The 13,428-nt window shown below is 43.2% G+C and overlaps 1 protein-coding gene across 1 annotated transcript in view; it reads right to left on the bottom strand.

Annotated features, from left to right (window-relative positions):
* Nucleotides 1-13,428, bottom strand: part of gareml (GRB2 associated, regulator of MAPK1-like) — a 183,697-nt gene that overhangs the window by 49,271 nt on the left and 120,998 nt on the right. The window contains exon 3 of the mRNA XM_041187258.1: nt 9,173-9,303. Coding sequence (XP_041043192.1) covers nt 9,173-9,303 — 131 coding nt within the window. The remainder of the gene's footprint in view (nt 1-9,172; nt 9,304-13,428) is intronic.

Raw genomic sequence — 13,428 nt, 5'->3', positions numbered from 1 at the left:
CCAAGGCTGTAATAATATATCATTGCGACGTGTACCACGTTTTTGTTTTCTGGAGTTTATGAACAGGTGTGACAATCTTAAATAACTTGGGGCTTAATTTTCCTACATGTGGAATCCAGGAGCAAAATTGGATTGACTAAGGAGCTAAAGGGAAAGAAGCAGTGAGGAGGCTGCTTGCAATAGAAAATGTAACTCTGTGGGGTGTCTCATGGAGCAACGCTGGGACATCTTCTGTTCCTTGTATACATAAATAACCTGGAATCTCAACTCAATATTGAGTAATTGCAAGCGGCAGTAAAACTAACTAGGAATACTGTGGATTCAAAGGAAGTCCCCACAGCCCCCTCGCAATCTTAAGGGTCAGGATTTTGCATTTGGGTTAATTAGTGGCAAATAAGGCTCAATATAGACAAATACAAGGGCCAACAAATATTGAAAGCAAAAATAGGAAGCAGTTGAAGGAAAGGGGGAAATTGAAAAAGACTTAAATTTGTTGCTCACTGTGTCTAAATGTTGCATGGCAGCAATAGACACAGTAAATAAAATGCTGGATTAAAATAGCAAATCAATTTTCGAATACTCAATGTCATGTTGAAGCAATAAATGCTTTCCCTGGTTAGGGTTTACCTGGTGGGGGACTGTGTATATTGAAATATAGAATCATAGATGTTTATAACCCAGAAAGAGACATTGTGGCCCATAGTGTCTGTGTCAGCTCCTTGTCAGAGCAACTCAAAAACTCAAAACTATTCCCAGTGCCTCTCTCTCTTCCCAAAGCCTTGCTTCAAATATGTCTCCAATTTTCCTTTAGAGGATTCAATGGCCCCTACTTCAATCAGTTCCATGTGTTATACGCCTCAACAGCCTGATGCAGATCAACTAATCTCTTCCTTCCTCACTCTCTCAGTGATCATTTTAAATTCATGATCACTTCCCAGTTATGGTTACTAAGATGAAAAGGAACTGGGCAGGTCTCAGAATAGTGTAGGGACAGCAATAAAACTCACCCCTGGTGTCAGAAGGAAGCTCTATGAAGAGCAGCTTGTTAAGCTTGTGCTGTTTACCTTGCATTGAGCTATAAGATATCAAAACATTCAACAAGATACCAGAAGCAAACCTTGGGGTTGTAGGGGGGTGGATGGGGGGAGGGTGGGGGTGGGGGGAGGGTGTAGTGATGACAGAAGAGATTTCTAAATTTATGAAAGCCTTTGATGTTTTGTTGGTGGGGGATTCAAAAACTGGGGGCCGTAAGTATAAGATAGTTATTGTTAAAATCTCAATAGAGACCAATAACATCTTTTTTTTTAAAAAAGGAGATTCAAGCTTCCCATTATTAGCTGAAAGAACAACATGACAATATTTCACATTTTAAAACTTCTGTGTAACAACTGACAAAAAATATTGTCTAAACACTACCATCTTTTTGTAGAAAATGTATACTTTAAACTACAGAAAGCGACATTCCAGCTTTATACTTTTCAACCATTGCATCTCTCCATGGAATTACAGTCCTTTTAACAAACAGTCCACAGTAGCTCCCAGTTTCCAGTAAGCTCCTGCATGCCGGCTACGCCGAGTATTAACTTCGAGTGACCATTTCCAGAAGCTTTCTTTAGTTTTTGGAATTTCTTAAATCCAGCAGTAAGCAATAAATTAATTAAGCAGTAAATCCTATTCCGATGGTTTTTCTTCCCCCCCACCCCCCCACCCCGGCCTTGCCAGGATGAATCTCCTGGGACAGGATCTTCCTGTTGGCGAGCAGGCCCCACCCCCGCTCGCCAACACATAAAATGACGCGGGATAACTTAGGGTGGAACACCCGATGTCACCCTGCGTCACTTCCATTTTCAGGTCGGCGGAGGTGCACCCACCAACCTATCAATGGCCAATTGAGGCCATTGAAACATTAATTAAAATCATTAATGGACCTGCCTGTCTAACCTTAAAGTTGGTGCTCAGGCCGGGAGCCCTGGCGGGCTTCAGAAAAAGCATCAAACCTCATCCACAGGCGGGGTGAGGTGTCATGAGGGTATTTAAATTTTTAATAAAGGTTACAGTTAAAGTTATGGACATGTCCCAGCTCATGTGACAGTGTCATATGAGGCGACATGTCAGGGAAATTTTTCTATCATTTTTATTGCAAATTTTAATTTGGAGCTGATCTCCCTGAGGCAGCACTTAGCCTCAGGGAGATGAGTGAACTCTCTCGTGCGCGTGTGCGAAAGAGCACACTCCCGGCTGAGGGAATCCCCCACCCCTCCCCCCACCCGCACAGGGATGCATAGCGCTTCCTGGAGGACCTCACACTGGGTGGGCCTTAGTTGGCCCGCCCACGTAAAATGGCAGTGCGCCCCTAATCGGGAGCTCTGATTGGGGGCAAACGTGCCCGCGCCCACTCCCGCACGTTCCCCCCAACGGTGAGGAAATCTTTCCCACGGAATCCTTAGATGGATGTAGGATGTGTCTCTTCGAAGAGACTGTCTGCCTCTCTCCCATATACAGCTGTGATAGCTAACAAAACCAAAACAGCCTCTTCTCTCTTTAGGGCTTTGGAGAACTCAGAGTCTACACATTGTAAGCTCAGAAATTGCTGCCATTGTCTCCAAGCGGTAGACAGTCTAAGCCTTCCTTTAAAAACCTCAACATTGTAATGGTCACTAATAAATCCAATATATAATTTAGGAGAACTTTTTTTTTTAAAAAGAGCAATTAGAATGTATTTTTCACTGCCATGTGGAGTATTTGAGGTGAATACCATAACGCAGATGCATTTAAGAGGCAGCTAGATAAGCACTGAGAGAGAAAGGAAGTGAAGACTATATGAGGGTTAGACGAAGTAGGATGGGAGGAAGCTCGAGTGGAGCAAAAACACCAGCATCGTCCAGTTGTGCTGTAAGTTTTATTTAATTGTTTGTCATCTGAACCTACTCTGTGATTCAGCGAAAGCAATTTTCATGCACAGAATATCTCCATCCCCTTAATGTCATGAGTTTGGAAAATTCAGTGGTTGCTTACAAACACTAAAAATGTTCCATGAATAGCTGGTAGTGAATTAAAGTAATCATAATACTTCTACAGATTATAGTACTATCATATTTCACAGAAGACATGGCAGATTTGTGATGACTCATTTTGATCAGAGGGAGTAATTAATGCTTCCAGTGTGCTGTAATTGAAGACACGTTTAATGCTCAAAAAGTGATGCAAAATCCTTACATGGTTTATTTTAGTCTATTCCTTTTGATAATTATTGGTTTAGCTGGTAATGATTTACTTAAGCAGAAGTCTATAACTAATTCATATGGCAAAATGTGACTTACTTAGACCATAAGATCATAAGACATAAGAGCAGAAATTAGGCCATTCGGCCCATCGAGTCTGCTCCGCCATGGCTGATAAGTTTCTCAACCCCATTCTCCCGCCTTCTCCACATAACCTTTGATCCCTCTACCAGTCCAAGAACCTATCTATCTCGGTCTTAAATACACTCAAGGACCTGATATCGGATAAATTCTGATATAGTTTAAAGTATGTTTGATAGGGAAAGTCCAATGTGGGGGCAGAAATGGACTACCTTCTCCAAACTGCTGCACTCAGCGGCAGGTGGTTAATTTAAATAGTTTAATCATGGTCAAGTAATATCTTTTGCCAATGACAAAATGGCCTTTCAACCTCCAGCCCTTCGGTCATTTAACGCTTCCAGTTTTCCACTCTATCTCAGGCCTTCCTCTTTGTTCTTTTTCCAACCCTCTCCCCTACAGCCTTCATTCCCTCAAACCTGTTACAGTTCTAACTATCCCCAGGTCTGACAAAAGGTTACTGGCCTGAAATTTAACTTTGTTTCTCTCTCCGTAGATGCTGCCTGATCTGCTGAGTATTTCCAGCATTTTCTGTTCTTATTTAGGACAATTCTCAAGTTGTTCAACCTCTTTTCCCTCCAATGCTCTTAAGGTAACATAACGCCCCAGTGATTTAAAATAAAATTAGAAATGCTGAGAATTCACAGCAACTCAAGTTAGCATCTGAGAGAAAAACTAAGGAGGTGTTTCACCCTAAACATGAACCGCCCTTCATACTTGGATACTAGGCTAGAGGATAGATCAATAGACGAGCAGTGGGAGGCATTTAGGGGGATATTTCAGAATATTCAGAATAAGTATATTCCTTCCATAAAGAAATATTCTAAGGGGAGGACCCACCATCCTTGGTTAACCAAAGAAGTTAAGGAAAGCATCAAACTTAAGGAAAAAACATTTAACTGCGCAAAGTGGCAGGTCAGATGATTGGTCAGAATATATAAAACGGCAGAGAATGACTAAAAGGTGAATCTGGAGAAAGAAATAAGAGTATGAGAGGAAGCTAGCTAGAAATGAGCAAACAGTAGCAAGAGATTTGACAGGTATTTAAAAAGGAAAAGAGTAAGTAAAATGAGCGTTGGTCCTCTGGAGAGTGAGAATGGGGAGTTAACAGTAGATAATAAGGAAACAGCGGATGAAATGAACAACTAATTTGCTTCTGTCTTCACAACAGAAGATACAAAAAACATTCCAGTAATAGCTATAAATCAAGAGGTGGAAGGAAGAGGGGAATTTGGTGAAATTACAATCACTAGGGAAATGGTATTGAGCAAATTGATGGAGCTGTGGACTGACAAGTCACTGGGTCCTGATGGACTTCATGCTAGAGTCTTAAAAGAAGTGGTTAGTGAGGTCATAGGCATGTTGATGTTATTTTTCCAAAAATCGCTAGATTCTGGAAATGTTCCATCAAACTGGAAAGTAGCAAATATAACCCCTCTATTCAAGAAGGGAGGGAGGCAGAAAACAGGAAACTATAGGCCAATTAGCTTAATGTCTGTTGTGGGGAAGGTGTTAAAATCAATCCTTAAGGAGGTTGTAGCTGGGCACTTAGAAAAACTCAAGGTAATTGGGAAGAGTCAGCGTGGTTTTGTGAAAGGGAAATCATGTTTAACCGATTTATTGGAGCTTTTTGAAAGAGTAACTTGTGCTGTGGATAAAGCGAAGCCTATTGGTGTACTGTACTTGGATTTCCAGAGAGCATTTGATAAGGTGCCACATCAAAGGTTATAGCGGAAAATAAAAGCTCATGGTGTAGGGGCTAAAATATTAGCCTGGATAGGAGATTGGCTGGCTGGCAGAAAACAGAGAATATGCATAAGTGGGTCTTTGTCTAACTGACAGGGTGTGACGAGTGGAGTCCCACAGGAGTCTGTGCTGGGGCCTCAACTTTTTACAATTTATATCAATGACTTAGATGAGGGGAGTGAAGACTTGGTAGCTAAATTTGCAGATGACACAAAGATAGGTAGGAAGGTATGTGATGAGGACATAAGGAGTTTGCAGACAGATATGGATAGATTGAGTGAGTGGGCAAAAATCTGGCAGATGGAGTATAATGTGGGAAAATATGAAGTTGTGCATTTTGGCAGGAAGAGTAAAAAAGCAGAGTATTACTTAAATGGAGAACGGCTGCAGAATTCCGAGGTGCAGAGGGATCTAAGGGTTCTTGTGCATGAGTCACAAAAAGTTAGTATGCAGGAACATCAAAATTATTCAGAAGGCTAATGAAATGCTATCCTTCATTACGAGAGGAATTGAACACAAAAGTAAGGATGTTATGTTTCAGTTATACAAAATATTGGTGAGACCACATCTCAAATATTATTTCACCAAGGGTGTTAATGCATTAGAGATGGTTCAGAGGACATTTACTAGATTGATACCTGGAATGAGCGAGTTGTCTTATGAAGAAAGGTTGGGCAGACTGGGCTTGTTTCCGCTGGAGTTTAGAAGAGTGAGAGGTGACTCGATTGAAGTACACAAGATCCTGAATGGTATTGACAAGGTGGAAGCGGAAATGATGTTACCTCTTGCGGGTGAGTTCAGAATTAAAAGGCACTGTTTTAAAATTAGGGGGTGCCGTTTTAGGACAGAGATGAGGAGAAGTTTCTCTCTCAGAGGGTTGTGCAACTTTGGAGCTCTCTGCCTCCGAAGGCGGTGGCGGTGAGGGTCATTGAATATCTTTAAGACGGAGGTAGATAGATTTTTTTCCTTAGTTCTGTTGAAGGGTCATACGGACCCGAAACGTTAACTGTGCTCCTCTCCGCAGATGCTGCCAGACCTGCTGAGCTTTTCCGGGTATTTTTGTTTTTGTTTTAGATAGATTCTTGTTAGGCAAGGGAATCAAAGGTCATCGGGGGTAGATGGGAATGTGGAATTAGAAATACAAACAGATCAGCCATGATCTTATTGAGTGGTGGAGCAGGCTCAATGGGCCAAATGTTCTTCCACTACTCCTGTTCCTATATCGTACGTTCCTTTTCAGATCAGTCTGACCTGATGTATCCTTCCTGCATATATTTCAGATTTACAGCATTCATAATATTGCTTCCCAGCTCTGCAAATTATTTACTTTTTGTTAATTTGCATATATTGCAAAATCTCTAAGTGACCTGATATTGCTCCCAAAGCAAGTGCCTTTACACCTTGACCAAATCTTCTGTTCAGGGTCAGAACCCCTATTCCAAACCTGATCAGGCAAAAAATATAACACTCACCATCCTTTGATTTTTCAGGGGAATCTTCCAACAGAGGAACCTGCGGAACTCAGTCAGCACAGGACACCTCTGAGGGAGCAGCAGAGAGTATCCCCGCAGGAACCATGACCCTTTTTACAGCACCCTGGCTGCTGTATTCTGGTAAGTAAAGAGTTTATATGCCCTAAAGCTTCTTGGAAATGTTACAGAGAGAAGGTGAGAAGGTAAGAGTAGGATGAGTGAGGGGGTAAGATGGATAAGATAAGTGGGTAAGGGGGTAGAGTGGGTGAGGGGTAAGGTAGGTAAATGTGTAAGAGTGGGTAAGCGGGTAAGGATAGCGAGTTCAGGTCAGGTTAGGGAGTAGTCAGAATGTCTGAGTGACTTGGGGGTCAGGGGGTTGGAGTAGTCAGGTCAGGTCAGGGATGGCGGGGGAGTCCGAGGGTTGGGGGAGGTTGGGTGGTGGGGTCTAGTCAGGTTGAGGGGGATCGGGAGGGGTCAGGAGGGTGGGGAGCGGAGTTAGGGCATAGGGAAGGTAGTGGGAGGTCATGGGAAATCATGTCAGTTAAGGAGGAGTCAGGGTGATGGTTGGGTGGGAGCTGGGGGTTCAGGAGGTCAGGGGGGCAGTTGGGGACCTTGGGTTATGCGAGGGAATCTGGGGGTCAGGAGGAGTTGGGGAGATTGAGGGGGATTTTGGGGGGTCAGTGTGAGTGATTGCATGGTCAGTTCTGTAGTTACCCAAGAGTTAGACTAGGTTTTAATCTGTCTAACATTTTCTGGGTAGCTATCCAGGTAAATAAGTCAGAACTGCCCAAAGTCTCCAAGTCTAACTCAGATTTGGAGACTTTTCGGAGAGTCTGGGGTGCAGGGGAATTTCCCATTGGGAGTTCAAACTTATTGGGCAATTCCCACGGATTATTTGTGTTGGGACTTCTAAGTCTATAAGCACCACACATATGCATACATAAATACATAAAATGATAACCAAAACCAAAGTGTGAACATTTCCAACTAATCAGTTGGGTACTGTTTTGTTAGTTCTCCAGCAGTGACCTGGTGTAATAGTTGTTGTAGCTTCAGAGACAATGCCACAATCAAGGAATTATCAAACACACAGTGGGGAGTAATACTTCCATTTCTATTTCTCCTCTCTGGGTATCAAATACACACATCAGCTATCAGCCCAGAGAATGGATGGGCTATTAGCCAATATGTAGTTGGTTGCTAATGACTCTGGGTTATGCCAACTTTGCCACCAGTCTTCCTTCTTGTACATGGAAGAAAACTGTACCCTGATCAGAAAAACTACCCTTAAAGTGCTGAGAGAAACAGATTGTGTCAGTGGCCCAGATCTTTGATCTCTGGATAGTCAGAGACCAGACAGACCCTGGAAGATGTGCTGTAGAGTCCTTCAGAAGTTCCAATGCAATGACCCCACCAACTCTCCCCCCTCTGATCCCCTGACTCCACCTGACATCCACAGCCCACCTTGTCCGGCCCCCACCACCCAGCCACCCCCCCAACTAACCTCTGACCCCCTCTGACTCCCCCCTTGGATCCCCGTCTCCTTCCCGATCCCTCACTCCCTCCTGACTCGACCTGACTAGCCTCCACCACCTGATTCCCCTCTGATCCATCATCCCCCCCGCCGACTCTCCCCCAACATGACCTGACTAGCCCCAACCACCCAACTCCCCCCATGACACTCCAAAGCCCCCAAACCCATCTGACCAGTTCCCACCACCTGACTACCCCTCAACTAAACTCTGACCCCCGACTACCCCTTGATCCCCTGACTTGGCCTGACTAGCCCTGGCCGTCTGACTCCCCCGATCCATGGTCTCCTCCCTGAACCCCCAACTCTCCCTCAACCAGACCTGATGAGCTCCCACTATCCAACTCCCCCCATGACCCAACCTGACAGGCCCTCACCACTCGACTCTCTCCCCGACATGACCCAACTACCCTGACCCTCCTACCCACTCACCCACCTGCCACCTCACTCACCTGCCACCCTACCACCCTAGCCACGTGACACCCTACCCAACCACCACCATACCCACCTGCCCCCATCACTTCACCCACCTGCCACCCTACCCACCTACCACTTACCCAGGCTGTCACCCTGCCAACCTACCCACATGTCATCTGCTTCCTTACACATTTACCTTCTCAAAGCTGCTTTGGGGCATTTAAACTCTTTACCTACCAGAACGTGACAGCTAGTGCCGTAAAAAAGGGGTCATGACTTGTCCTGACAATCCAGCACTGTGAAGAAGCAGTCCCACTTCAGGTACGCTCTGCATTTCTGGAGAAGCCAGGATCAGAAGTCCTGAACAGAAAGGCACAGAAAAGTAGGAGCAGTGGCAATCCGAGGGTGATTACTACTCCTTGGAAGATTCAGGCCAATGTATTTTTTCAGCTCGAGGTCAAGACAGAAGTTTAGGCATGAAACTGATTCATTTAATTCATGCTGTTATCATTTGTGAATGATGCCTTCCAGTGGAAAAATGTTTTGGTTCTCAGCACTGATTTCTCTTCTATTCATGAGTTAACATAAACAGACAAAAACTAATCATTCTTTCTGAAAAGATAAATCTCACTTTTCACACCACTGACCTTTACGCTGAATGTTATTGCCTCCATAACGAAGACACGATCTGGAAAAACATTGGCCACTTCCTCAACACTGTTAAAATACTGCACAGGCTCCCTTACATCCCGATCCTGATCCAGCAATTTAAACTTTCCTAGGAACAGAACCACAAAGGTCGAATGAAAATATTAAATTAAAATCACATTGCTGATACATCTCAGTTATATGTTTCAATATTATAATGTAGTTTTGGGCCATAGCTGGATATTAGTTCATCTACAATAAAACAAATTACAAGCATAAAATTATGAAGAGATATTGATACATTCGGCAGCAGGGCTAATGGATTTCATTGGAGGCAAATGTGAGGTCATCCACTTTGGACTTAGAAAGGATAAAACAGGGTATTTTCTAAGTAGCTGGAAACAGTGAAGATGCAAAGAGACTTGGGGCGAAATTTTACAGCAGCGGGATCTTACATTCCCGCCGAAGCCAATGAGGTTTAGAATGTCTCGCCGCATTTTACAGCCCCATCCCCGCCAAAACAGGGCGGTAAAATTCTGCCCTTGGGGTTCCAGGTACACATATCATTAAACTGTCAGGAAAAGGTACAGAAAACCATCATAAAGACTTTATAACTGGAGGACTTGAATACAAGGGAGCATTCAGCTGTACAAAGTCTTGGTTAGGCCACACCTGGAGAACTGTGAGCAATTCTGCACACCACACCTTATAAAGAGTTCCAGAGAAGAGTCAGATTGGACTCGAAAGGTTAACTCTGTTTCTCTCTCCACAGGTTCTCTCTCCAGATGTGTTGAGTTTTACCTGCACTTTCCTGCTTTTAATTTCAGAGCTCCAGCTTTTTGCTTATATCTTATAGAGGATATATTTTCCTTGTAGGGAATGCAGCATAGATTTACTAAACCATACCTGGATTCCAAGAGTTAAGTTGCAAGGAGAGATTACACAAATGAAGTTTGTATTGCCTGAGATGTATAAGGTTAGGGGGGTGATTTGATCAAAATTTTTGAGGTATTAAGAGGCAGAGATGTGATAGATTGGGAGAAATTATTTCTGCTAGTTAGGAAGTTAAGGACTCGGGGGCACAGTCAAAAATCTCAAGCCAGGCCTTTCAGGAGTGAAATTAGGAAGTACTTCTTCATGTAAAGGGTGGTAGGAGTTTGGAACTCTTGAACAAATAGCAATAGGTGCTAGATCAATAGTTAATTTTAAAACTGAGATTGATCGATTTTTGTTTGCCAAAGGTATGAAAGGATATGGGGCAAAGCAAGGTATATGGAGTTAGGCTGCAAATCAGCCATGATGGTACAGGTAGAAGGGACTAAATGATCTGCTCCTGTTCCTATGTTCCTATATTTCTCAATCTGTTAGATAAGATGGAACCATCATCCTGTTTCTGGAGTACATTTTTGTTGCCATACATAATGCATTGATGCAAACTTCTGATCTAGAACCCATTCTTCATGCATTTACTGTTCAGTATTGCCAGAATCCATCACAAGAAGAACTTTTCTTATCTTATCAAAATCAAGCATGTCAAAATATGCAAAGCAAAAGCAATACCTATTTAAATAATTTTGTTCAAATCACCACAAAAGTCACAAGCGCCAACATGTGTTCACACAATTGGCAAATTGGAGGACCAGCCAGCCCTAAATCCCGAGTTTATAGCAACTGTGATGTGAAGTAAGTATTTTAGCAATCATCAGAGGAAGCGCTAAAAGAAACATTCATTATCTGTTTACTCCAAATTCAAAAGTACCCTTTCACATGGAGAACATTTGGAATTACATTTTTTTTTTTAATTCTTTCATAGGATGTGGACATCACTGCCCAGAGTTTATGGTCCATCTCTGCTTGCCCTCAAGAAGGTGGTGGTGAACTGTCTATTCAGACTACTGCAGTCTATATGCTGTAGATACACCCGCAGTGCTGTTAAGTTTGGGATGGTGGTCGGTGCCTCAGGATTTGGATCCAGTGACAATGACAGAATAGCAATATGTTTCCAAGTCAGAATGGTGTGTAACTTGGATGGGAACTTGCTGCTATTAGGGTCACCGTGAACCTCCTGCCCTTGTCCTCCTAGATGGTTGAGGCTGGGGGCTTGAGAGGTGTCGTGAAGAAGCCTTGGCGAGTTGCTGCATTACTTCTGCAAGATGGTAGACAATACAGTCATAGTGTGCTTGTGTTGGAGAGAGTGAATATTAAGGTGCTGGATGGGTCGATCAAACTGATTGCTTTGTCCTGGATGGTGTCAAGTTTCTTGAGTGTTGTTGGAGCTGCACTCACCCAGGCAAGTGGAGAGTATTCCAGCACACTCCTGATTTGTGCCTTGTAGATGGTGGACAGTCTTTGGGGAGTCAGAAGGTGAGTTACTCCTCGCAGATTTCCCAGCCTCTGACCTCTCTTCCAGCCAACGAATTTGTGTGGCTCGTCTAGTTAAGTTTCTGGTCAATTATGACCCCCAAGATATTGATGGTGGGGGAACTCAATATGTGAATGGGGACAAGGCTATAATCTCTTGTTGGAGATGGTCATTGCCCCGCCTTTGTGAGGCTACTTGCAAATGATTAGTCTAATTCTGGATGTTGTCCAGGACTTGCTGCATGCAGGCTTGGACTGATTCAATACCTGAGGAATTACAAATGGTATTGAACATTGTGCAATCATCAGCAAATTTCTCCATTTGTGACCTAATGATGGAGGGAAGGTCATTGATGAAGCAGCTGAAGATGGTTGGGCCAGAGATACTATGCTGAAGAACTCCTGCAATGATGTCCTGGGACATGATGATTGACCTCCAACAACCGCAACCTCTTCCCTTGTACTAGGTATGGCTCCAGCCTTTGAAGAATTGTCCCCTGATTCCCAATGACCTCAATTTTACTGAGGTTCCTCGACTGTCAATTTGAGAGAGTTAACTATTTATTCCTGCAGCCTTGCATCTCTGGCACCCAATTTGAGGGGTCTGGATTTGAATGAAAACCATTTAATGTCACTCAATATCTTCCATTTCTTCACTCCTATTGCATCTCCTAACCAATTTACCTTCCTGCTACTCATTCCGCTCCCTACCTCTCCCTCACTCCTGTTACAACTATTACTTTTTCCTCTTTGAATATCCACTCATTTTCTTTCTCATCCCCCTTTCCTGGCTCCATTATGGCTTACTTCTTCCTCAACCCTGCATCTAATTTCCTGACTTTCAATCACCACCCTAAGGTGAATTGTCAGGAAGTCAGAGGCCTCCTCACCCGCAATCTGTTACTTTTTTCCCCTCCTCTTCGCACCCTCCGGCATTGGCTGTTTCCCTCAAAGATGAGTAGTTTGTTGTCAAAATTCCAATTAAAAGATCAATTTAGAATGAGGACAGAAACATTTCTTTATCTCATTCTCTGTTTGTCTGTCTAACTCTATGAGGGTGAAATTTAGATTCATTGAAGAAAATGACCTCCTACTGGGTTATGCTCCTCTCCAGTTGCTTCCAATGCAGCAGCCCATGCTGAGAAGAGTTGATGTCTCTGGCATGAGCTAGAAGTACATGAAGTGGTGCTATCATGAAGTCACTCAGCCCCATTAGATGATGTGACGCCCAAAGTCCAATTTTTTACCGTGCTACTCCATTGGACAGATTCACTTGTTGCTTACTAGCTACAAAAAGGGCCCAAGGCCCAACACTAGCATTATTTAAAGGGCCAGGCACCCAACTTGCAGGTGAGGTCATTTTGAATACTTTTAGCTATTACAAAGTCTCTCGATGTACTCTGGAGTGTTTTTGGAAGTGTCGTAGTGAGTTCCTGGATTTGACAGGAGTGCTGCTGCATCTTCACAGGGAAGACAGTCAATTTTTTTAGGCCAGTCTTAAGCTAATTCACCTAACATTCAGTGAATTACATGAACGTAGTTAGAAACAACCATGTTAGGTTCAGCAGGTGACCTAGAGGACATCTTGGAATGGATTTTTGTACTTCTGTTGGTCAGAAAAGCAGCATGTACTCTTAATATTTAACGTAGTTAGTTGTAGAAACAATGTAGAGATATTTGTGCAGATAACCGTGATAACATAGTGAAAAGCGTGCCAGAAGAAACAGATTAAGTGAATGCAATGTACCTTCTCAGCAAGCTGAAAATTAACTTTAATCAGCAGAGCTGACACTGAACATTCACCTTTTCAAGCTTTACACTTATTGTAGACCTTTTGGCTCCACTATTAAGCATTGCTGGATTCAGACATATTAAAAATAAAGATTACTGCAGT

This window comes from Carcharodon carcharias, chromosome 5 (genome assembly GCF_017639515.1).
Source record: "Carcharodon carcharias isolate sCarCar2 chromosome 5, sCarCar2.pri, whole genome shotgun sequence".
NCBI lineage: Eukaryota > Metazoa > Chordata > Chondrichthyes > Lamniformes > Lamnidae > Carcharodon > Carcharodon carcharias.
Note: the sequence above shows the minus strand (reverse complement) of the source record. Positions and strands in the feature narration are given on the sequence as shown.